This window comes from Haematobia irritans, chromosome 4, assembly GCF_050003625.1.
Source record: "Haematobia irritans isolate KBUSLIRL chromosome 4, ASM5000362v1, whole genome shotgun sequence".
In the NCBI taxonomy this organism is placed as follows: domain Eukaryota; kingdom Metazoa; phylum Arthropoda; class Insecta; order Diptera; family Muscidae; genus Haematobia; species Haematobia irritans.
Genome location: NC_134400.1, coordinates 149,660,316 through 149,687,551, shown reverse-complemented (window position 1 = coordinate 149,687,551; position 27,236 = coordinate 149,660,316). Strand labels below are relative to the sequence as shown.

Below are 27,236 nucleotides of genomic sequence, written 5' to 3'. Positions count from 1 at the left end.
TATTGATATTGTGGTCAACATTTTATTTCTGTAGAAAATAATTTTGTCAAAATTTTATTTCTATAACAAATTTTCGCAAAATTGTATTTCTTACTGATGCCCACTGATACTCACTGCTAAGTCGAAAACTTGTAAAAATGACTCAAATTTTTCTACACCTCTAATACATATCTATCGACGGTTGAATCATAAATGCGTTTTTGCGAAATTGCCTACAAAACTATAAATATTTCACATATTTATACCCTGCGCCGCACTGTGCCCAAGATTTTGTAGAAGTCTTACAAAATATTGTCCAAATCGGGCCAGTTTTAAATATTGGTTAATGGGAATACACATCTTTATATAAAGCACTCAACAAATTTCAAGGATTTGAGATTTTATCGAAATGTAGATCTTAATACAAAGTTGTGCAGGGTATATTATAGTCGGCTCCGCCCGACTTCAGACTTTCTTTAGTTTTTTTTTTGTGTGTTTCGTCCCATAACGTTAGATTTAAATTTGAAGTACATAGATTTTGTAGAAGTTATACTATATTTGGACTAAATCTGTTCCGATTCAAATTCATGCATATGGGAATAAAAACTTTTATGTAGCTCACAACAAATTTAAAGGATTTGAGATGGTATCAATAATTTTGGTCCGTCCGACTTTGAACTTTCTGTACTTGTCTATAAATACATATACTGAGGACTATTGGTATCTATCTGCTCATATGGTGATGGGTATTTTATTTATTAAACATAGAACCGACATTGCCTTAAATTTAAAATATAGGGTTCAATTGGCATCAAATGTGAAATTAAGACTTTTTTGCACACATAAATAAATACGATAATTTTTATCGATCCATTTACGGTACCCCCCACAATAGAACTACAAATTAATGGTATTAAAATGAGATTTAGTTATATTACCCGGAGTCGAGGCTGATGAAAAATGCTAGAGTCGAGCAACATTGGCTCGAATCCACAGCCCTGGCTCTAACACTGTTTATAGATTAATCGCATGAACTTGAAATAAAAGTGAATTCATAAACTCCAATATATGACAAAGATTTCTCTGAAAACTTGGAAATATTTGTTTTCTTGTTTTATTTTCATTTCGCAATATCTAAAATATAATACTAAAGAAGAAATCCCTTTCTTTCCCAGCAAAACAAAGATCTATAGGAAACAGTTATTTCTATAGAAAATCAAGAGCTATTGATTCACATAATTCAACGTGATTGCGTTATAATAATAATTATATTGTCTAGAGTTTATTGGCCATTCAAATTGTTTGAATTGTGGTTTCCATTATTGGTTTGATTTCTTATTTCATCTGCATACAAATTGAACATAATCATAAACAAATTAAGGAAGGCAGCTCGATCTTAAAAAAAAAAAACACACTTCCACAGCAAAAACAGACCAGATGGCATAGAAGAAAAAAAAAAAAAAAAACAAGTATATACGGCCGTAAGTTCGGCCAGGCCGAATCTTATGTACCCTCCACCATAGATTGCGTATAAACTTCTACTAAAGATTGTCATCCACAAACGAATTACCTTGGTTGCGGTAACACTTGCCGATGGCAAGGTATCTTAAAACTTCTTAACACCGTCTTCTAACTTGTAAGTTAGTCCATACGGGGTATATATTAGACAAAAAAGGACGATTAAGTACGTCCAGTTTGACAAAATTTTCTATAAAAATAACATTTTGAGAAAACTTTCTATAGAAATAAAATTTTGAGAAAAATTTCTATAGAAATAAAATCTTTTATATAGAAATAAAATTTTGACAAAATTTTCTATAGAAATAAAATTTTGACAAAATTTTCTATAGTAATAAAATTTTCGATAGAAATAAAATTTTGACAAAATTTTCTATAGAACTAAAAAAGTTTTAGAAAATTTTCTATAGAAATAAAATTTTGGTAGATTATTTTTGGCGATGTGGACCATGTTTTGTGTGATTGGCGATCGGCTATATATAACTATAGACCGATACGGACCAATTTTTGCATGTCCATTAGCGGTCATATACTAACATCACTTAACAAATTTCAACCGGATCAGATGAATTGTGCTCCTCTAAGAGTCTCTGGAGGTCAAATCTGGGGATCGGTTTATATGGGGGCTATATATAATTATGAACCGATATGGACAAATTTTTGCATGGCCGTTAGCGGTCATATACTAACATCACGTACTAAATTTCAACCGGATTGGATGAATTTTGCTCCTCCAAGAGGATCCGCAAGCCAAATCTAGGGGTCGGTTTATATGGGGGATATACGTAAAAGTGGTCCGATAAAGCCCAAGTTCCAAGTCGATAGCTTGTTTCGTTCGGAAGTTAGCGTGATTTCAACAGACGGACGGACAGACATGCTTAGATCGATTCAGAATTTCACCACGACCCAGAATATATATATATATACTTTGTGGAATCTTAGAGCAATATTTCGATGTGTTACAAACGGAATGACAAAGTTGATATACCCCCATCCTATGGTGAAGGGTATAAAAAGCATACAATTTTTTATTTGACACCTTATAGCGTTTTGTTGGTATCTACTAAAGATTGTCATCCACAAACGAATTACCTTGGTTGCGGTAACACTTGCCGATGGCAAGGTATCTTAAAACTTCTTAACACCGTCTTCTAACTTGTAAGTTAGTCCATACGGGGTATATATTAGACAAAAAAAGGAGATTAAGTACGTCCAGTTTGACAAAATTTTCTATAAAAATAACATTTTGAAAAAACTTTCTATAGAAATAAAATTTTGAGAAAAATTTCTATAGAAATAAAATTTTGACAAAATTTTCTATAGAAATAAAATTTTGACAAAATTTTCTATAGAAATAAAATTTTGACAAAATTTTCTATAGAAATCTAATTTTGACAAAATTTTCTATAGAAATCAAATTTTGACAAAATTTTTCTGCAGAAATAAAATTTTGACAAAATTTTCTATAGAAATAAAATTTTGACAAAAATTTCTATAGGAATAAAATTTTGAGAAAATTTTCTATAGAAATAAAATTTTGACAAAAATTTTTATAGGAATAAAATTTTGAGAAAATTTTCTATAGAAATAAAATTTTGACAAAAATTTCTAAAGAAATAAAATTTTGACAAAATTCTTTATAGAAATAAAATTTTGACAAAAATTTCGAAAGAAATAAAATTTTGACAAAATTCTTTATAGAAATAAAATTTTGAGAAAATTTTCTATAGAAATAAAATTTTGAGAAAATTTTCTGTAGAAATAAAATTTTGAGAAAATTTTCTCTAGAAATAAAGTTTTGAGAAAATTTTCTGTAGAAAAAAAATTTTGAGAAAATTTTCTCTAGAAATAAAATTTTGAGAAAATTTTCTATAGAATTAAAGTTCCCAGCAAAAACTCTCATTACCCGGTAATCTTGTAGGTAAGCCTATTTAAAAATTAATAACCACTTATTAATTGGCATCCCTTCGAATTACATTTACATACACATGTCCTAGAAGGAAAGTACTTCTCCCCAGGCATACTTTCGGCCATAAAATAAGTAGTGCATTTAAAGCATATAATCACCTAATATGTAATGACTTATTCGTAGATACACCAAAGCTTGCAAAATAGCCACTTATTGTCTCAGGCAACCAAATCTCGAAAATATTGATTTCTATCGCCGATTACAATGGATCAAAATATGGCGAGTGATGCTGTAATAGGAGAACTACTTGAATAGAAACGAATATTGTATAAATAAACAAAAAAATTAGTAAATAATCTAAATAAGTTGCAAATTAATTTCACACATAAAATAGAAATAAATGTAGGTTGTTTAAGGGAGTTGGATTCGTGAATTACGTTATAATATATCCAATAGCCAATTCACATAAGGTTCAAAATCTACTAAAAGTGGATTTTAAGTCTCTTTTTTATAAGGCAAATGGCATTTGAAATTTAGTTTAAGCGCATTTTGGAAATGTAATGTAAATGAGGTATAAGAAAGCATTTATTTAAAACATAATATGATAATGTCATTAAACACAATTATTATGAAATGTTTGTGATAAAAATTTCTTAATGGAAAAATTTTCAGAATTACCGTTACATTACATATTCTTTTTGATTTTTTATGTAAGTGCTCGATTATGTGAATAATTATACCTAATGGTACCATCATTTATTCTATTTTATTAATTCGTTAACTACAACTGCATAAAATTTGAGAATAACAATTCGAAAATTACCGAAAAGTATTTATTTTCGTCATTACAAGTTAGTCATTATAACTCGCCGCAATGTAATGCAACGTGTAATGACAGCTTTACTCCTGGTAATGTCAATTGTAATGAGATGTGGTTACCTAATTTTTGCTGGGTTTTGACAAAAATTTCTATAGAAATAAAATTTTGAGAAAATTTTCGATAGAAATAAAATTTTGACAAAATTTTCTACAGAAATAAAATTTTAACAAAATTTTCTATAGTACTAAAATGTTGACAAAATTTTCTATAGTAATAAAATTTTCGATAGAAATAAAATTTTGACAAAATTTTCTATAGAACTAAAAAAGTTTTAGAAAATTTTCTATAGAAATAAAATTTTGACAAAATGTTCTATAGAAATAAAATTTTGAGAAAATTTTCTATAGAAATAAAATTTTGGTAGATTATTTTTGGCGATGTGGACCATGTTTTGTGTGATTGGCGATCGGCTATATATAACTATAGACCGATACGGACCAATTTTTGCATGGCCATTAGCGGTCATATACTAACATCACTTAATAAATTTCAACCGGATCAGATGAATTGTGCTCCTCCAAGAGGCTCCGGAGGTCAAATCTGGGGATCGGTTTATATATAATTATGAACCGATATGGACCAATGTTTGTATGGTTGTTAGAGACCATATACTAACACCACGTACTAAATTTCAACCGGATCAGATGAATTGTGCTCCTCTAAGAGGCTCTGGAGGTCAAATCTGGGGATCGGTTTATATGGGGGCTATATATAATTATGAACCGATATGGACAAATTTTTGCATGGCCGTTAGCGGTCATATACTAACATCACGTACTAAATTTCAACCGGATTGGATGAATTTTGCTCCTCCAAGAGGATCCGCAAGCCAAATCTAGGGGTCGGTTTATATGGGGGATATACGTAAAAGTGGTCCGATAAAGCCCAAGTTCCAAGTCGATAGCTTGTTTCGTTCGGAAGTTAGCGTGATTTCAACAGACGGACGGACAGACATGCTTAGATCGATTCAGAATTTCACCACGACCCAGAATATATATATATATACTTTGTGGAATCTTAGAGCAATATTTCGATGTGTTACAAACGGAATGACAAAGTTGATATACCCCCATCCTATGGTGAAGGGTATAAAAAGCATACAATTTTTTATTTGACACCTTATAGCGTTTTGTTGGTATCTACTAAAGATTGTCATCCACAAACGAATTACCTTGGTTGCGGTAACACTTGCCGATGGCAAGGTATCTTAAAACTTCTTAACACCGTCTTCTAACTTGTAAGTTAGTCCATACGGGGTATATATTAGACAAAAAAAGGAGATTAAGTACGTCCAGTTTGACAAAATTTTCTATAAAAATAACATTTTGAAAAAACTTTCTATAGAAATAAAATTTTGAGAAAAATTTCTATAGAAATAAAATTTTGACAAAATTTTCTATAGAAATAAAATTTTGACAAAATTTTCTATAGAAATAAAATTTTGACAAAATTTTCTATAGAAATCTAATTTTGACAAAATTTTCTATAGAAATCAAATTTTGACAAAATTTTTCTGCAGAAATAAAATTTTGACAAAATTTTCTATAGAAATAAAATTTTGACAAAAATTTCTATAGGAATAAAATTTTGAGAAAATTTTCTATAGAAATAAAATTTTGACAAAAATTTTTATAGGAATAAAATTTTGAGAAAATTTTCTATAGAAATAAAATTTTGACAAAAATTTCTAAAGAAATAAAATTTTGACAAAATTCTTTATAGAAATAAAATTTTGACAAAAATTTCGAAAGAAATAAAATTTTGACAAAATTCTTTATAGAAATAAAATTTTGAGAAAATTTTCTATAGAAATAAAATTTTGAGAAAATTTTCTGTAGAAATAAAATTTTGAGAAAATTTTCTCTAGAAATAAAGTTTTGAGAAAATTTTCTGTAGAAAAAAAATTTTGAGAAAATTTTCTCTAGAAATAAAATTTTGAGAAAATTTTCTATAGAATTAAAGTTTTGACAAAAATTTCTATAGAAATAAAATTTTGAGAAAATTTTCGATAGAAATAAAATTTTGACAAAATTTTCTACAGAAATAAAATTTTAACAAAATTTTCTATAGTACTAAAATGTTGACAAAATTTTCTATAGTAATAAAATTTTCGATAGAAATAAAATTTTGACAAAATTTTCTATAGAACTAAAAAAGTTTTAGAAAATTTTCTATAGAAATAAAATTTTGACAAAATGTTCTATAGAAATAAAATTTTGAGAAAATTTTCTATAGAAATAAAATTTTGGTAGATTATTTTTGGCGATGTGGACCATGTTTTGTGTGATTGGCGATCGGCTATATATAACTATAGACCGATACGGACCAATTTTTGCATGGCCATTAGCGGTCATATACTAACATCACTTAATAAATTTCAACCGGATCAGATGAATTGTGCTCCTCCAAGAGGCTCCGGAGGTCAAATCTGGGGATCGGTTTATATATAATTATGAACCGATATGGACCAATGTTTGTATGGTTGTTAGAGACCATATACTAACACCACGTACTAAATTTCAACCGGATCAGATGAATTGTGCTCCTCTAAGAGGCTCTGGAGGTCAAATCTGGGGATCGGTTTATATGGGGGCTATATATAATTATGAACCGATATGGACAAATTTTTGCATGGCCGTTAGCGGTCATATACTAACATCACGTACCAAATTTCAACCGGATTGGATGAATTTTGCTCCTCCAAGAGGATCCGCAAGCCAAATCTAGGGGTCGGTTTATATGGGGGATATACGTAAAAGTGGTCCGATAAAGCCCAAGTTCCAAGTCGATAGCTTGTTTCTTTCGGAAGTTAGCGTGATTTCAACAGACGGACGGACAGACATGCTTAGATCGATTCAGAATTTCACCACGACCCAGAATATATATATATATACTTTGTGGGATCTTAGAGCAATATTTCGATGTGTTACAAACGGAATGACAAAGTTGATATACCCCCATCCTATGGTGAAGGGTATAAAAAGCATACAATTTTTTATTTGACACCTTATAGCGTTTTGTTGGTATCTTAACGTTGAACCTTTCTTGGGCCAAATGTTATGGTGGGATTTATTGTTAGAAAGAGAAAAAGAAAGACGATTTGCATTTTTATTCACCCAAAATATTATGTGTATTATATGTAAACTAATCTAGACAAAGATTCCAAATCGTTGCTGCATGATAAACTAGCTTGAAACGATAGCCTAGCCAGCCATCCAGCTTAGGGAACTAAAGACCTAAACATTGCTGGTCATATGTCATTTATGCAAATGAAGACGAAGCTATCACAAATCGCTCTAAAAAGAGATGTGAGATAGGCCATGCAAAACCCATCAAAATAAATCAATAATATCATGATTAGCGTAATATTTATGTTTTATTGGGAAACACACTCACACAAAAAAAACAATAATTTTCTTTACACTAAATTTAATTGAGGTAAACCAAACGTCGATTGCCATTTTCTTTACGTTTGGAAGAAATGTATATTTATTTTTGTGATAAAATATGGCCCATGAAAATTAGCCTCAAAACCTAAAACATAAAAGTATTTTTTGGGTCCTGCTTACCTTGTGAAAATAAAAAATAAAACCCAATACTTCAAATGAAAATAAACCCAAATTTTCTTTTTGGAATTGTACTTCATTTCCAAGTGGGGTTTATTTTCGGCATTAAGTTTTTGGTTTTAAGATTTTCTTCTATGGGCAGAGTAAAATGCGGGGTTAAAGCGATTCCCAAGAGACTTATACTCGTTAAGGTTCATTTTTCCCAGTGAGGCATTATTTTATCTAAATCAAACGTGAAAATGAGGCCTAATTTTAGTTGCGGTAAATTTTTATGAGTCAGTTATATTTTGTTGGGGCTCATATTAATTATGAAACGTTGCCTCACATTTGTGGCCCTGTCTCATTTGGGGCTTGAGGCTAATTTTCTTGGGCCCATTTTTCCACCCACCCACCAAAAGTGTATATCACGTTTTTTTGCGTAGGGTGGGGGGGGGGGGGGTAAATAAATTTTACTGTTGAGGCTCATTGGTATTATGAATATAAATCTCAATATTTCTATTGAAAATAAACCCCAATATCCTTTTTGGGATTGTGCTTCGTCTTCAAGTGGCCACGATAGTCGAATTCTGGCATTTGACAATGGTGGTAAATATACACATTTTTGTTATTCCGAATAGTTTTATTGTTTTACTGGCGCTATTAATATTGGCCCCATGAAAATTAGCCACAAAACCTAATTGAAATAGGACCCCATAAAACTTATACACAAAAAAATAACAACACCAAATTAGTCTGTATTTTGAGATGTAACTTCATTTTATTGTTGGGACTTTTTTGCATTATGAAACAAAACCCCAATATAATTTTTGGGATTGTAATGCAAGTGGGGCCTATTTTCGCATTCTCAAATTTGGTTATAGCTGTTGATGATGACGAACACGGGGTCTCCTGGTTTTGTATTTTGAAATCTTGATCATATTACAGCTCGTAGGTTAGGTTAGGTTAAAGTGGCAGCCCGATTAAGATTCAGGCTCACTTAGACTATTCAGTCCATTGTGATATCACATTAACTAAAAGTACCTATTACATATGGGCACTTCTAGTTTTAACCGTTGAACCTTCTCGATTATTTTCTTCTGTTGAACCAACCAGATTGTTCCAAAAACATTAGCAGACTGCTTAAGTTAACGTTTTCCAGATCCGCCAGTAATCTGAAGCTGTATGCACTTAAAAGTTGCTCGCGCTTTACACAAAATGCAGGACACTCACACAAGAGGTGTTTAATTGATTCCTTTTCCTCCGCATCATGACAGCTCATACAATAGTCATTATACTTTGCGCCTATAGTTTTTGCAAAATCGCCTATAAGGCAGCGACCTGTTATAGCAGATATCAGGAGTGATATCTGACGTCTCGAGAACATTAGCATATCTAGTGTGCGGTGTAAGTTGAAATGGGGCCATATTTGCTTAGTGTCGTTACAACCCTTGCAATTTTCCCATCGAACATTTGCCATCATAACAGCCTTCTCACGCAGTATGAGCTTGCAGGTAGCTAGGGGCATACCAACAGATTCTAGTTCCCCTGGAATATGTAAGGTAGTTCCTAGCCTTGCTAACACATCTACTTCGCAGTTCCTCGGTATGTTCCTATGGCCAGGCACCCATATTAGGTAAATATTGTATTGCTCAGCCATCTCATTGAGAGATTTGCGGCAGTCGATGGCCGTTTTCGAGTTAAGGAACACAGAGTCCAAGGATTTTATTGCAGTTTGACTGTCTGAGTATATATTAATACCAATATTTGTTTCGCCACCTCTCTTATTGCTAATATTTCAGCCTGAAAAACACTACAGTGATTAGGTAATCTTTTCGCTATTCGAAGTTCCAGATCATTAGAATATACTCCGAACCCCACTTGTCCATCCAATTTGGAGCCATCAGTGCAGAAATCTATATATTCTTTATTCCCCGGGGTCTATGTGCACCACGCCTCACTGTTGGGGATTAGAGTCTCAAACTTTTTGTCGAAAAGTGAACTCGCCAAAGTGTTATCCACTACGTTAGGCACATCTGGCATTATTTTGAGGACCGAACTGTGACCACAGCGATAGCTCGCGCAACCGCACAGCCGTTGTTGCAGCTGACTGTTTGGCCAAAATGTCTAAAGGCTATAGATGCAATATGACATTAAGGGAATTTGTTCCTGTCTTGCTGAATGCGCCTGAAATACACAAACACGCCATACGCTGAACTTTATCTAAACAAGTCGGTTTCTGAAGTGCCGGCCACCAGACTACAACACCATATAGCATTATAGGTCTAACCACTGCCGTGTATAGCCAATGCACAATTTTTGATTTTACTCCCCACTTTTTCCCTATTGCCTTTTTGCACGAGTACAAAGCTACCGTGGCTTTTCTCGCCCTCTCTTCAATATTAAGCCTAAAATTCAGCTTCCTGTCGAAAATAACGCCAAGGTATTTTGCACACTCACCAAAGGGAATTTCAGTACCCCCTATGGAAATGGGTCTAACCGTGGGAGTTTTGCGATCTTTGCAGTACATGACTAGTTGCTGGATTTACACCAAGACCATTATCTTTCGCCCATTTCTCAGTCATCCGGAGAGCTCTCTGTATAATATCTCTGATTGTGGATGGGAATTTACCCCTGACTGCTAGCGCCACATCATCTGCGTATGCCACCACTTTTATCCTTTCTTTTTCTAGGGAAACCAGAAGGTTGTTTATAGCAACATTCCAAAGAAGAGGTGATAGAACTCCTCCTCACATACCTTTGTATGTTTGCTTGCCCTAGTGTGGCTGAAATACGTCTCTTTATTAGAAGTTCGTCTAACAGCCTAAGTATACCTGGATCAACATTCAAAGTTGTCAGTCCATTTAATATCGAGCTCGTAAGCTGGTATGACAAACATTTTATAAACATATTTTGTTAATTCATAAGTTATTACCGATTTTCTATAGCAGAGAATATTTCATTGTTTTTTTTTTTTTCATTTTTGATAAAAACTTGTCAAAAATTTATTAGGGATTTTTGTTAGGAATTTTAATTTAAATAAGGGTTCGTGGGGACGAAAGCGTACCAATTTTGGGACAAGAGCCAGAAAATAGCTGGCAACACTGCTGCCGATTTATAATTTAGGTTTTATTCTATTTTATTGAATGTTTGTATTTTTTTTGTGACATATAGTTGTACGTTTTCGAAGATTTGTCTAAAAAAAATGAATGTGCTTAAAACGTAATGTTTGTGGAACAGCAGACCACCTTTTCTGTGCTACATACGTCAATCAAATATAGCTTAATTAACTTTTCCATCATACCACTATCACCATCATACTCATTGAAATCTCTGGTTATTAGAACTAAAATTTATTTGCGTTTTTTTTTTTTGCAAACATTCCATGGCGTTCAGGATTTAACATATGTTTCTCCCAACAAATAAGCCTATAAGCCTTGTACACACAAAAAAATTTTTTTCTGATTCAATCACGAAATTAATCGATCCAATTAATTTTTTAATTGAAATGTCTTCAATCACAGAAATGATAGTATCAATTAAAAAATTAATTGACAGTCAATTAAAAAATTAATTGATCCAATTAAAAAATTAATTGATATTATTAACTTGTGTGATTGATTTTTGTTTCAATTAAAAAATGTGTTGAATCAATTAAATTTTTAATTGAATATTTTTTAAAACTCTATTAAGATTTTAATTGGAAAAATTTTTGTGAAATTTTTTTCTGTGTAGGGAAATCCCTATAGGTTTATCCATTTAAAATATGCACTATAATCTTCCTACAGCCACAATTAAAATATCAACAGCAAAAACTAGCAAACAAGTTCGAAAAATTAAACTGGTTCAGCATTGGAAATAGGTTTCAAACAAATTTATTTGGATTGGACTCCACCACCATTTGGTTTATTGTTTACACATGAATGGATGGATGGATTGATGGGATGAAATGCCACTGGTATATATAGAGAGTTGACATAACCATCATGTTCACATTTGGTGGGAATACAAACAGGTCTTAGTCTAACAAGCAGACCGCGTATAGGTAAACTGGCACATAAAAATCGATAAATACTCGATTTGTTACGTACATCAGATAATCATTAGTTTTTATCTGATAACACCCCTCCAGTATTATGGAATATTTTTGTTTATTTTTTTTAATGTGAGGATGGTGGATGGCTATCATTGAAAATTGACGCCAGTTCAGTTCCGTTTTGGGACTAAAATGATTTCCTCTATGGGAAATATTTATGGTGCAGTAAAGGTGTGCAGTAAAATAAAAAAACAAAACTTATTTTTAATAGTAGATGAGCTCCAATAACTTTACATCCTCTGAATACAGTATGGCTGATATGTATTCCAACCAACTTCAAATCAAATATATACACTTAAAACAACAGTGAACCCACCACGAAGAAAAATTTTGGTTCATTTTAGAAAATTTAGATTATTTTTAGAAATTTCTTGACATCATGCCGATATCACAAAAATAAGTACGTACACTGAAAAAAAAAAAACATGCCCGGTTCCAAAGATTTTGTCTTTACTTTAACAATTTTGGTATTGATTCCGAGCCAAAGAAGAGGAGAATACAAGTAAGGATACTTTTTAAGACAAAATTCTCTTTTAAATTTTGGGTTTTGTGTACTTGTTTCTAGGAAGCAAATTTTAATTAAAAGTAGTATACAGATCTTATTTATCGAATTTTCTTTCTCTTTTCGCTCTATATTAATAAAGCTATTCACGTACAAACAAATGCCACTTTAAAAATCCAAATTATAATGGATATATCAATGTAAAAAATGTTTTCTTAATTCCAAAAAAAAAAAAAAAAAAAACAAGTATATACGGCCGTAAGTACGGCCAGGCCGAAGCTTTAGTACCCTCCACCATGGATTGCATAGCAACTTCTACTCAAGACTGTCATCCACAATCGAATTACTTGGGTTGCGGTAACACTTGCCCATGACAAGGTATCTTAAAATTTCAAAATTTTGTATAGAAATAAAATTTCGATAAAAGTTTTTTTTGTTAATGTTTTTTTTCGGTTTATTGACTTGTGGTTACAGTTTGTGTAACTATAAATAAACAAAAAATAGATTTCTTATGAGTTATATATGATAAAATACATAGTCCATAAATTGGATACTCAAATACATTATATATACAATAATTGATTTAATTGAATAGAAAATATTATCACTTGTAAATATTTAGTGTTGAGAGATCGATAACATTTTTTTATGTAATGAAAAACTTATAAAAACATTACTTGAATGTTTATTATATATGAAAAGAAGAAAAAAAACAAGATGTTAGGAGAGATAAAAAAGAGAGTTTGTGTTAATTAATTATCCACCAGTACAAGTTTTTATTTAGATTTATTCTCGTAACCAGGTCTTTTTTGGAAATGGAAGAATCAAATCGTAGATCATTGCTTAATATTAAATCGTTATTAATTGCCTTTATATTGGCCCTCCTATACAAATGGTAGAAAATTGGAATACCGCGTTCATTTTGAATAAATCCATTTTGGTCTAAATATGGAAATGCTTCAGGAGGCACAAAACCTGTGTTCAAGCTTCTGCAAATATAGTTGAAGTCTGCATAGTATGGCGATTTAATAAAGCTTTCGATAAAAATTTATATATATAGAAATAAAATTTTGACAAAATAAAATTTTGACAACATTTTCTATAGAAGTAAAATTTTAACAAAATTTTCTATAGAAATATAATTTTAAAAAATGTTCTATAAAAAAATAAAATTTTTTCAAAATTTTCTTTAGAAATAAAATTTTGTCAAAATTTTATATAGAAATAAAATTTTGTCAAAATTCTCTATAGAAATAAAATTTTGACAAAAATTTCTATAGAAATAAAATGTTAACAAAATTTTCAATAGAATTAAAATTTTGACAACATTCTCTATAGAATTAAAATTTTGACAAAATTTTCTATAGAAATAAAATTTTGGTAGATTATTTTTGGCTCGAGTGGCAACCATGAACCGATATGGACCAATTTTTGTATGATTGGAGATCGGCTATATATAACTATAGACCGATATGGACCAAATTTGGCATAGTTATTAGCGACCATATACTAACACCACGTTGCTAACTTCAACCGGATCGAACAAATTTTGCTTCTCCAAGAGACTCCGGAGATCAAATCTGGAGAACGATTTATATGGGGGCTATATATAATTATGGACCGATATGGATCAATTCGTGTCCATATCGTGTTGGTTAAAGACCACACACTACCACCACGTTCCAAATTTCAACCGTATCGGATGAATTTTGCTCCTCCAAACGGCTCCGGAGCACAAATCTGGGGATCGGTTTATATGGGGGCTATATATAATTATGGACCGATATGGAGCAATTCTTGCATGGTTGTTAGAGACCAAATACTAACACCACGTACCAAATTTCAATCGGATCGGATGACATTTGCTCCTCTAAGAGGCTCCGGAGGTCAAATCTGGGGATCGGCTTATATGGGGGCTACATATAATTATGGACCGATACGGACCAATTTTGGCATGGTTGTTAGAGACAATATACTAACACCACGTACCAAATTTCAATCGGATCGGATGACTTTTGCTCCTCTAAGAGGCTCCGGAGGTCAAATCTGGGGATCGGTTTATATGGGGGTTATATATAAATAGGGGCCGACGTGGGTCAATTTTTGCATGGTCATTAAAGAACATATACCAACACCATGTACCAAATTTCAGCCGGATCGGATGAAATTTGCTTCTCTTAGAGCAATCGCAAGCCAAATCGGGGGATCGGTTTATAGGGGGGCTATATATTATTATGGATTGATATATGATACTTTTGGCATGGTTGTTAAATATCATATACTACCACCACGCACCAAATTTCAACCAGATCGGATGAATTTTGCTTCTCCAAAAGGCACCGGAGGTCAATTATATAATATAATTATGGACTGATAGGAACCAATTCCTGCATGGTTGTTGGATACCATATACTAACATCACGTACCAAATTTCAACCGAATGTAAAGAATTTTGCTCTTCCAAGGGGCTCTGGAGGTGAAATCTGGGGATCGGTTTATATGGGGCCTATATATAATTATGGACCGATATCGACCAATTTTTGCATGGGAGTTTGAGGCCATATAGTAACACCACGTACCAAATTTCAACTGAATCAGATGAATTTTGGTCTTCCAAGAGGCTCCGGAGGTCAAATCTGGTGATCGGTTTATATGGGGGCTATATATAATTATGGACCGATGTGCACGAACTTTTGCATGGTTGTTAGCGACCATATACCAACACCATGTACCAAATTTCAGCCGGATCGGATGAAATTTGGTTCTCTTAGAGGCTCCGCAAGCCAAATCTGGGGATCGGTTTATAGGGGGCTATATGTAATTATGGACCGATATGGACCAAGGTTGTTAGAGACCATATACTAACACCATGTACCAAATTTCAGCCGGATCGGATGAAATTTGCTTCTCTTAGAGCAATCGCAAGCCAAATTTGGGGGTCCGTTTATATGGGGGCTATACGTAAAAGTGGACCGATATGGCCCATTTGCAATACCATCCGACCTACATCAATAACAACTACTTGTGCCAAGTTTCAAGTCGATAGCTTCGGAAGTTAGCGTGATTTCAAGAGACGGACGGACGGACATGCTCAGATCGACTCAGAATTTCACCACGACCCAGAATATACTTTATGGGGTCTTAGAGCAATATTTCGATGTGTTACAAACGGTATGACAAAGTTAATATACCCCCATCCTATGGTGGAGGGTATAGAAAAACTTTAATCCAAAGATGCTAAATCCAAAATAATAAGTTTCATCTTTTTCATCTTAAATCAAAAAATTCAACATTTCACTTAATTTATGGACGATTTCTTTAAATCAAAAATATGTTTCCTTACTTCAAGGAAAACTTTCCTTTTTTCAAAGACATGCGACTTTAACGGAGGGATGCAAAATTCTAAAATGTGTGTCCTAAATTTAATGAAAATTAAATTTAATGAAGAAAAGATTATAAATTTTATTTTAAATAAAATTTCATTATTTGTAAGAAATTTGTTTTTAATATTTTGTAAATTGTGTATCCTAAAATTTAGGTTGTACAATCTTTAATATAACGAAAATATTTTTCTCAGTGTAATGGTGGGGGCCGCTGTAAAGGTCGATGGTCGCTTTCCACTCGTATTCATGGATCTTGGGGTTAAAATAAATGCCCAATATTAACGGGAAAATGTCTTAAAGACATTTTCCTTAAGGTTTGAAAGTATTGAATACTTCTTAGTACGAATGAACTAAAGTATTTTTCTATGCTAAGCGTTATTCATATGTATGATAAGCTTTCTATAATAAAGGAAGACATAATTATCATTTTATATGAAATTTTACTAAATTTGAGGAAACTGGGTTTTAGTTCGGGTTTTGTTTATTTTTACGAATGCTTTGTTATCAGTGAATAAAATTTTCTTGTTCAGTAGTAAATTCTGTTACCCAGCGAAGAAATCAGTATTAGTAAAATTCCATGCCTTATTCTAGTTAATTAACTATTCCTAACTGCTTTCAGTTTAGGATTTTTTTTTTTACTGAAACAAATAAATTTTATTATTTCACACAAAATTAAAAAAAAAATGGCTAAACTAAATTGATGAACACTTTTTCCTTTAGTTTCGAAGGCACTTTTTTCTGGGTTTTATATATCAAAGACATTTTTAACTTGAAACATTGCACAATATCTATTTGGAGTCGAGTCTGAATATGGAAATTTTAGTTGTCGCTAACATATTTTTAAAGGATTTTGAGAGCACACGAAGAAAAATGTTGAAAAAGGAATAAATAAACATTTGTCTCCTAGAATCAAGTATGCAAAATTCAAATTTAAAGGAGAATTGTGTCTTATTCTTAATTCAATTCTCCGCTTTTATCGCTCGGACACAATACTAAAATCATTAGTGTACACTCAAAAAAAAGTGAACTCACTATTTCACTAAAGCCAATTTAACTATATTTTAGTTCATGAACTTATTATATTTGGTGAAAGTTTCACTTACTCTAATAATTTTTTGCGTACGTTAGTTAAATGAACTAAAAGACGGAAAAAAATTATACACAAGTTGAGGATAGAGATTTACTAAATTCGTATTTGTCATAAAATAGTTCAGTATTTCTTCAACTTTGTAAATTTTACTACAAAAGTGTCCATTATGAACTTCGTATGTCACTAAAGACATTCTTGCAATTTTGAACTCCAATTTTTTCCTTCAAACTACAAAATTTTCTTTAAAAAGTGAAAAAAAATATTAAGGTCTAATAAATTTGTCGAAAAATATTTACTTATTTTTGTGATATCGGCGCGATGCCTGCGCTTTTAATACTGTTTAGTTAAAAATTTCTAAAAATATTCAAAGTTCTCTAAAATTAATCAAAAGTTTTCTTCCTGGTGGGTTCACTGTTTTTTCAGTGTAAAGAGAAAATCTTTGGAACTGGGCATGATTTTTTCCAGTGTAGAAAGAATATTAATTCTACTCCCTGAGCAAAGTTTCACGTTAACCGGAGTACCACTTTGACCTTTGTGGTCATATAAGTGTATATCGGGCAAAAGATGTATATGGGAGCTATATCTAAAGCCGAACCGATTTCTTCCAAAATATGTCTATTCTGACCCAAAATAGACATTTGTGCCAAACTTGAAATCGATTGAACTAGTACTGCCACCTGGACTTTGATTACAAAAATGTGTTCACAGGGACATCAATTCTCTACACAAATAAAATTTTGGAAAAATTTTCTATAGAATTAAAATTTTGGCAAAATTTTCTATAGAATTAAAATTTTGGCAAAATTTTCTATAGAATTAAAATTTTGGCAAAATTTTCTATAGAATTAAAATTCTGGCAAAATTTTCTATAGAATTAAAATTTTGGCAAAATTTTCTATAGAAATAAAATTTTGACAAAAGTTTCTATAGAAATAAAATTTTCACAAATTTTTCTATAGAAATAAAATATTGACCAAATTTTTTAAAGCAATAAAATATTAACAAAATTTTGTATAGCAATAAAATATTGACAAAATTTTCTATAGAAATAAAATTTTAACAAAATAAAATTTTGACAAAATTTTCTATAGATATAAAATTTTAACAAAATTTTCTATAGAAATAAAATTTTGACAAAATTTTCTATAGATATAAAATTTTAACAAAATTTTCTATAGAAATAATATTTTGACAAAATTTTCTATAGAAATAAAATTTTGACAAAATTTTCTATAGAAATAAAATTTTAACAAAATTTTCTATAGAAATAAAATTTTGACAAAATTTTCTATAGAAATAAAATTTTAACAACATTTTCTATAGAAATAAAATTTTGACAAAATTTTCTGAGAAAATTTTCTGCAGAAATAAAATTTTGACAAAATTTTCTATAGAAATAAAATTTTGACAAAATTTTCTATAGAAATAAAATTTTGAGAAAATTTTCTATAGAAATAAAATTTTGAGAAAATTTTCTGCAGAAATAAAATTTTGACAAAATTTTCTATAGAAATAAAATTTTGAGAAAATTTTCTATAGAAATAAAATTTTGACAAAATTTTCTATAGAAATAAAATTTTGAGAAAATTTTCTATAAAAATAAAATTTTGACAACATTTTCTATAGAAATACAATTTTGACAAAATTTTCTATAGAAATAAAATTGTGACAAAATTTTCTATAGAAAAAAAAATTAGACAAAATTTTTTATGAAAATAAAATTTTTAAAGTTTTATAGAAATAAAATGTTGACAAAATTTTCTATAGAAATAAAATGTTAACAAAATGTCTATAGAAATAAAATTTTGTCTACAATTTCGTTCCGGAGGAAAGTACATTTTCTTTGTGTATCTGTATCTGTAGGTGTTATGGCAAAAGTTTTGTGGTATTAAAGCAATCTAATGTACCTCAATTACATTATTTCTCGTAAACGAATGCATATGCGAGTCGATTTCAGTATGTATCCATCCTACTTAGGTGATAACAAAATAAAAACATTTTTCTAAGGGTTTTCCATTTCACTTCCTCATGAAAAAAATGTATACAAACATTTTAATATAGAGTAAACAATGTCTAGGTAAAAAGCGATAAATACCAAATATTTGATGATGGCAAATATATACTCGTTGATAATAACACTACGATGAGAACTGATGATGATGATGGTGAATTGGAAGATTTAAATTGAATTGCATGCCTTGAGCCATTCGAGAGTTCACCACAATGTAACAGAAAAATGAAAATATTCCCGAACATGAGCAAATAATAAGTCATAAATCAAGAGATAAGGATATATGTAACAAGGTAAAGAATCGTGCACTGAGAAAAACTGGAAGTACAGATTATCTAATTAACATAGTGGCGGTAAAAAATACAGAGAGGCATCATGCGAGCCACCATGGTGCAATGGTTAGTATATACATGAGAGCTATATTCAAACCTGAATCAATTTTAAGGCAGGTTATGTGGCAGCCCGATGTATCAGGCTCACTTAGACTATTCAGTCCATTGTGATACCACAGTGGTGAACTTCTCTCTTATCACTGAGTGCTGCCCGATTTCATGTTAAGCTCAATGATGAGGGACCTCCTTTTCATAGCCATATATATATGTTAAAAAATTTGAGTTCCACACATATTGCTTTTACACCCAAACATATCAAACGCAGTCCGTGCACTTTCGCATCTAAAAAGAACATTTTCACTATTTTTTGGCAACGCTGTTGGGATACTACTATGAAACATCAAATTGTGCCTTATTAAAGACTTAAAGCCAGAAAAGAATAGTGCTTCATATAAACGAAATGGACTGGAAAAAATTATTTTTTTTATTTTCATTCCAAAAAATAAAAAATTTGTAACAATTTGTTTTTCAAACGTTTTTTTTTCGTGTTTGGCTAAAAAACAAACAGTTAAATCGATCCCAGATGCATCTGAATACGTAAATTCACCATCAAAATCAATCTCCAGCTCCATCGGATTCCAAATCATATCCCTACGGGAAATGGATCATACACAGGACCGGTACAGGACTAGTCCCTGGTGTATATGGACCAGTCCCAGTTCTGGTCAAAACGTAAGGGAGGGACCGGTCACTTTAACATGGGTTTGACATTGACGGGGTAAGTTTACACTTTAGGACACGTCTTGGACTCATTCCAAAGGACACGTCCTGGGACAATTTAGTAGGAGCACCCTATAGACAAACTATTGAGAATCTGTTTCCTTTTTGGCACGAATCGTATCAGAAGTGATAAACTTTCGAACTATGTTGAACAATAGATTATTCTGATAATCGTATTTCACTAAATGTGTATATCCAATAAGATTCTAATTTCAAGCGACTTTGGAAATCAATAAATTCTGACTATTTAAAATTTGCGACAAACTGGAGCACCGGTACCAGTCCTGTGATATGTCCGTCAGTAGTAATTTGCACCAATTTCCCGTAGGGATGTTAAAGATTGGGAAAAAACTGAGAGTCCACCAACTTCTTCCAACACTAAATTTCAGTTAGTATCGTCAGCAAAACAGTGTCTCCCTATCACTGCAGGTATTAATTCGAGACCACAAACACCATGTACTTCGAAGCGTAAACAATCAACAACAATTCAAAGAAAAATATAACTATTTTTTTTTTTAATCAAAATTTTTATTGAATTTTAAAAATATCCAATTAAAAATTAAATTATTACATGTTAGCCTGATACCGAAACAGGCAATTGACGTCCAAATGCATTATATCTAATTATACAATTATTTTTCTTTTTCCGAGCTTTATGGACAGATATAGATTAAAGAACATGGTTAATAGAGCCATTGAAAAGAAAACGCCAGATACCAATCTATACACGCCTGGACTGTACATGTTTCGGTTCGGGCGAATGAACCTTTCCACAGCCTTTAGTATAGATCTGGCTGGGAGAGATAACTCAATTTTGGGCCAAATTTTTTAATTGACACAAAAATTAATTGTGTCAATAAATTTTTTAATTGGAGCAATTAATTGTTTAATTGATTTTGGTGTTAATTAAAAGATTTGTTGAACCAATTTAATTTTTATTGGATATTTTAAAAAATTCTATTAAAATTTTAAATGAAAAATCATTTCTGTGATTGAAGACATTTCAATCAAAAATTAATTGGATCAGTTAATTTTGTGATTGAAGACAAAAATATTTTTTTTTGTTTTCTGTGGCATTGGAAGATGTTATGGGTGAGGATTTCGACTCCCGCTGCGTTTGGAATCTCTAGAGGATTTAAAGTGTCTCTTAATTTGACGTTGTTTAATGCTTTTTGCACATATTAATATTTTCCGGTGTTTAAAGAATTTTAAAAGGAATCTAGCCGGCATTATTTTCAAAATTTCTTTTTTATTTTGCTAGAAATTAAATTGAAAATAAAGTTCATGTCATTTGCAGTGTTTAATTTGCATATAAACATATGTTTTTATTTTCACCGCCATGCTTTCGATAATATGAAAACACCCTGAAATTCAGAACACAAAATGTTCACGTTTGTGGTATTATCGTGAATAGTGGAAGTGGAATGCTGGATGTGCGGACATACACTAGAGGTGCGCATGTGAGTAATATTTTACTCACGACGGAAAAATCTTCCTCACGCACACTCACGCACGATATTGTTTGGTAGGACTCACGTTCATGCACACTCACGAAAAGGAAATTTGTACTCACGCACGAAAATGTCATGACTCACGAAAAATACCGTGACTCACGAAAAATATCGTGACTCACGAAAAATGTCATGACTCGGGAACAATTTTTTGAGTAATTTACCTTAGCGACGTGTCTGAAAACATGAGCATTATTAAAATCGAGAGCGTTATTACACTCTTAACATCCCAGGTGTCACTAAAATTGTAAATGAATTTAACTCTTAAGCGTTTTATGTTTGTGAGCGGGATTATTTTCGTGAGCGTAAAGCTTTACTCATGCACACTCACGAAGATAATATTTTCGTGACTCACGCTCACGCACGACATTTTGGTTTGTTAATCACGCTCACGCACACTCACGCCGGTGCCATGAGCGTGACTCACGACTCATGCGTGAGTCACGACAATTTTCGTGAGTTACGGCAATTTCGTGACACGTGCACACCTCTAGCATACACCCAGTAAAAGTGAACCCACCATGAAAGATATTGTAGCTTTATGTAGTAGAAAATTCTAACTAAAATATTTTAGTAATTGCAACATGATACAAATAAGTTTATATTTGTTGTCAAATTGAAGAAAATTTATTAAAAATAATAAATTTCTTTCAGTTGTTTAAAAAAATTCATATGTTGAAGGAAAAAATTGATTTTAAAAATTGTTAAAATATCTTTAGCGCCATACAAAGTTAGTAAAATTTACTCATTTAAGAGATTTATGAAATCAATTTAAGAAAACTTTTCCCGTTTTAGGAAAATATGTAAAATTGTGTACTATATTCTAGTAAAATTGTGTACTATATTCGTATAAAACCTTTTTTCTTATTTTTAGTTGACGTCATTAAAGTAAGTAAAAAAATATATTCAAATTCAAAGAACATTTACTCACAATCACAGAAAAAAATTTCACGAAAGTTTTTCCAATTAAAGTTTTGACCCATTACATGTCAAGACCATTTAAAATAAAAAAAAATTAAATTCATTTATATATTTACACTGAACTTCAGTTGGAAAATATAAAAAAACATAAAAAAAAAACAAAACGAAACGAAACGTTGCCTAATTTCATTTGTAAACAAAGATCTGCGATATTAAATGTTGCCAAGTATCTGTACTCAAGCGAGTACAATGACAGGGAATGGGTTAATTGAGTTTTAAAAAATATTCAATTAAAAATTTAATTGATTCAAATTTTCTTAATTGAAACAAAAATCAATCACAAAAATTAATAGTATCACTTAATTTTTTAATTAGAACAATTAATTTTTTAATGGACGTTCAATTAATTTTTTTAATTAATACGATAATTTCTGTGATTGAAGACATTTCAATGAAAATATTAATTGGATTAATTAATTTCGTGATTGCATCTGTGTGATTGGCAAAAATTAACTAAAATCAATAAATTTTCCGGAACTAAAATAAAGTTAAGTTGGTGACCCCTTTTTTGAGCGAATGGAAATAGGTTGATTGTTGCGAGGTGATGAAAAAAATGCGATTTGCAATGAATCGGTTGTTCACTGTGTCTACTACGATTTGCAATAAATCGGTGGTTCACTGTGGGGCACCAAAGGTGGTGAAATTCTCCCTTATCAATGAGTGCTGCTTTAATGCAAATGCTGGAATATTTGATTATACCAATTACCGAAGACAAATAAAAATAATAATTGAAAATTTAATTTCAATTAATTTAAATTGAACCAATAATGTTGGTTTTAATAACAATTTTTAATTGAAAAATTGATCATTCAATTGAATATTTTGTCAAGAATTCAATTAAAAGCATTTGGCGACTGATATTTTTTCCTATATATAATGGGGAATATGCAAATCAGAGGTGAAATTATAAAACTCACAACATAGATCTGTAGATGATAATAAAATAAATCCGAATGAGCACTAAATTTATAATAAAGTTCAATAAATGTAAACTATGGTAAACACTTTTAGTAATACGTAGAATAAAAGCACTATATGCTGCAGCTTGTTTCTATAAAATTTAAGCATAAATAATAAAGCAAATTATAATTATTGAAAATACAAAATATCCGAAAACAAAGAATGAAAAACTTTCAACAAAAACTATAAAAATCATTCGAAACATGAAACATCAGCTTGCAATACCAAAAGACAAAACAAACAATCGTTCCACGCAGAGTGGGGTCAAATGCCCCGGACAGACGTTTGCCTATAAGAGAGAACAAGAAGTAAAGAAAAGAATTACCTGCTATAACCGAAGGAGGTTTAGCAACCGTTTTTTCTGATGCGGCGGCAACTTCTGTTGTTACAGCTCCAAAATTGTTACAATCCAAACTTGTGTCGGTTGCTGGTGTAACCTCCGGTTTGTGATGTTGATGTTTCAATGGAATTTCTCTGCTCAAATTGCATGCATTGGACCTTAGTTTCGTTGATGTTGTTGTTGTTGCTGAAGCGTTGTTGTTGTCTACTACTACTGCAGTGCTGGGCGATTTTGTTGGAGGTTTAACGCTGCCACCACTGCCAGAGTTGTTGGTCATATCGTTAGCAGCAGCTGCGTTGGTTTTAGGGGCAAAACCGTTTTCAGTTTTCCCAATAATGACAGTTGGTGACTCCGTCAGAAGAGGTATTTCTTGGTGGTGTAATGATGAGCCAGCGGATGTTGCTGCTATGGGCAATGTTGATGGCGATAAATGACCCGGTATCGGTGAATTGGAGGCAGACGATGATGAATCAATGGGCTGTGTACCACCATTGATGATACCAGCCGATGTGGCACGCTGTGATCGAGTTATGAATCTGAAAAAAAAAACAACGAGTATTAGAACGATGCCTTATGTTCAAAGGGCAACATATGAATCATTTTTCGTTAAAAGCAGCAGATTTCAACAACAAAAAAAAAAGACCGTTAGCTTATCCTAACATTTAATCTCATCAGCTTTGTAGTATGTCTAAGCTGCATAATTATGAATCATTTGGTCAAACGATTTGCCATGGTTTTACAAATAAAGCTTTGGAAGATTGGTATCGTAATATAGAAAATTTTGTCAAAATTTTATTTCTATAGAAAATTTTGTCAAAATTTTATTTCTATAGAAAATTTTGTCAAAATTTTATTTCTATAGAAAATTTTGTCAAAATTTTATTTCTATAGAAAATTTTGTCAAAGTTTTATTTCTATAGAACATTTTGTCAAAATTTTATTGTTGTTGTTGTTTTTTTATTTCAGCTTAAAACCATACATTGACTAAACTACAAGAGTAGCTTAACCAACAGAGGAAAAGAATGAAAAAAAAATTTTATTTCTATAGAAAATTTTGTCAAAATTTTATTTCTATAGAAAATTTTGTCAAAATTTAATTTCTATAGAAAAATAGCAATATTTTATTGCTATACACAGTTTTGTCACAATTTTATTTCTATAGAAAATTCTGTCAAAATTTTATATTTATAGAAAATTTTGTCAAAATTTTATTTCTATAGAAAATTTTGTCAAAATTTTAATTCTATAGAAAATTTTAACAAAATTTTATTTCTATAGAAAATTTGGTAAAATTTTATTTCTATAGAAAATTTGGTAAAATTTTATTTCTATAAAAAATTTTGTCAAAATTCAATTGCTATAGAAAATTTTGTCAAAATTCAATTGCTATAGAAAATTTTGTCAAAATTTTATTTCTATAGAAAATTTCGTCAATATTTTATTACTATACAAAATTTTGTCACAATTTTATTTCTATAGAAAATTTTGTCACAATTTTATTTCTATAGAAAATTTTGTCAAAATTTTATTTCTATAGAAAATTTTGTCAAAATTTTATTTTTATTGAAAATTTTGTCAAAATTTTATTTCAATAGAAGATTTTGTGAAAATTTTATTTCAATAGAAAATTTTGTCAAAATTTTATTTCTATAGAAAATTTTGTCAAAATTTTATTTCTATAGAAAATTTTGTCAAAATTTTATTTCTATAGAAAATTTTGTCAAAATTTTATTTCTATAGAAAATTTTGTCAAAATTTTATTTCTATAGAAAATTTTGTAAAAATTCAATTGCTATAGAAAATTTTGTCAAAATTCAATTGCTATAGAAAATTTTATTTCTATAGAAATTTTTGTCAAAATTTTATTTCATAGAAAATTTTGTGAACATTTTATTTCAATAGAAAATTTATCAAAATTTTATTTCTATCGAAAATTTTGTCAAAATTTTATTTCTATAGAAAATTTTGTCAAAATTTAATTTCTATAGAAAATTTTGTCAAAATTTTATTTCTATAGAAAATTTTGTCAAAATTTCATTGCTATAGAATATTTTGTCAAAATTTTATTTCAATAGAAAATTTTGTGAAAATTTTATTGCTATAGAAAAATTTGTCAAAATTTTATTGCTATAGAAAATTTTGTCAAAATTTCATTGCTATAGAAAATTTTGTCAATATTTTATTTCTATAGAAAATTTCGTGAAAATTTTAGTTATATAGAAAATTTTGTCAAAATTTTATTTCTATAGAAAATTTTGTCAACATTTTATTTCTATAGAAAATTTTGTCAAAATTTTATTTCTATAGAAAATTTTGTCAAAATTCTAATTCTAAAGGGTGATACGGTCAAAATTTGGTCAATATAAACTTGACGTATTTCTTTCAATTTTGCATTTAAAAACCCTGAACACCCCTCATTTTGAAGGTGTGTGTGTGTAGAATGTTGCTCCTATTTTGATTTTGGAATTCACTCTTCAGTTGTCAAAATGCCGTCCAAGCAAGAAGAGCAGCGTATCAAAATTTTGCTCGCGCATCGCGAAAATCGGAGCTACTCCCACCCAAAGCTGGCAAAATCGCTAAAAGTTGCCAAATCAACCGTTACAAATGTAATTAAAGTGTTTGGGGAACGTTTGTCGACAGCCAGGAAGTCTGGATCGGGGGGAAATCGAAAACCGTAAGCCGCTGAGACGACAAAGAGAGTTGCCGGTAGTTTCAAGCGAAACCCTAACCTCTCTCTCCGAGATGCCGCAAATAAGCTGGGTGTATCGTCTACAACCGTGCATCGAGCCAAAAAACGAGCCGGACTATCGACTTACAAGAAGGTAGTGACTCCAAATCGCGATAATAAACAAAATACGACGGCCAAAGCGCGATCCCGGAGGCTGTACACGACGATGCTGACGAAGTTTGACTGCGTGGTAATGGACGACGAAACCTACGTCAAAGCCGACTACAAGCAGCTTCCGGGACAGGAGTTTTATACGGCAAAAGGAAGGGGAAAGGTAGCAGATATTTTCAAGCACATAAAACTGTCAAAGTTCGCAAAGAAATATCTGGTTTGGCAAGCCATCTGTACCTGTGGCTTGAAAAGCAGCATTTTCATAGCTTCCGGGACTGTCAACCAAGAAATTTACGTGAAAGAGTGTTTGAATAAACGTCTGCTGCCTTTCCAGAGAAACAAGGTTGTTCCGTACTGTTTTGGCCGGATTTGGCATCTTGCCATTACGGTAAAAAGGCCATGGAGTGGTACGCCGCCAACAACGTGCAGGTGGTTCCCAAGGAGAAGAACCCTCCCAACACGCCAGAGCTCCGCCCAATTGAGAAATACTGGGCTATTGTCAAGCGGAACCTAAAGAAGACCAAAAAAACTGCTAAGGACGAGCAGCAGTTCAAGGCAAACTGGCTTTCTGCGGCGAAGAAGA

The 27,236-nt window shown here is 31.2% G+C and overlaps 1 protein-coding gene across 17 annotated transcripts in view; it reads right to left on the bottom strand.

Moving 5' to 3' along the window:
• Svil (Supervillin) overlaps positions 1-27,236 on the bottom strand; it is a 1,072,938-nt gene that overhangs the window by 446,074 nt on the left and 599,628 nt on the right. For all 17 annotated transcript variants that reach the window (XM_075304572.1, XM_075304568.1, XM_075304567.1 and 14 more), the window contains one exon: positions 23,800-24,350. In XM_075304572.1, coding sequence (XP_075160687.1) covers positions 23,800-24,350 — 551 coding nt within the window. The remainder of the gene's footprint in view (positions 1-23,799; positions 24,351-27,236) is intronic.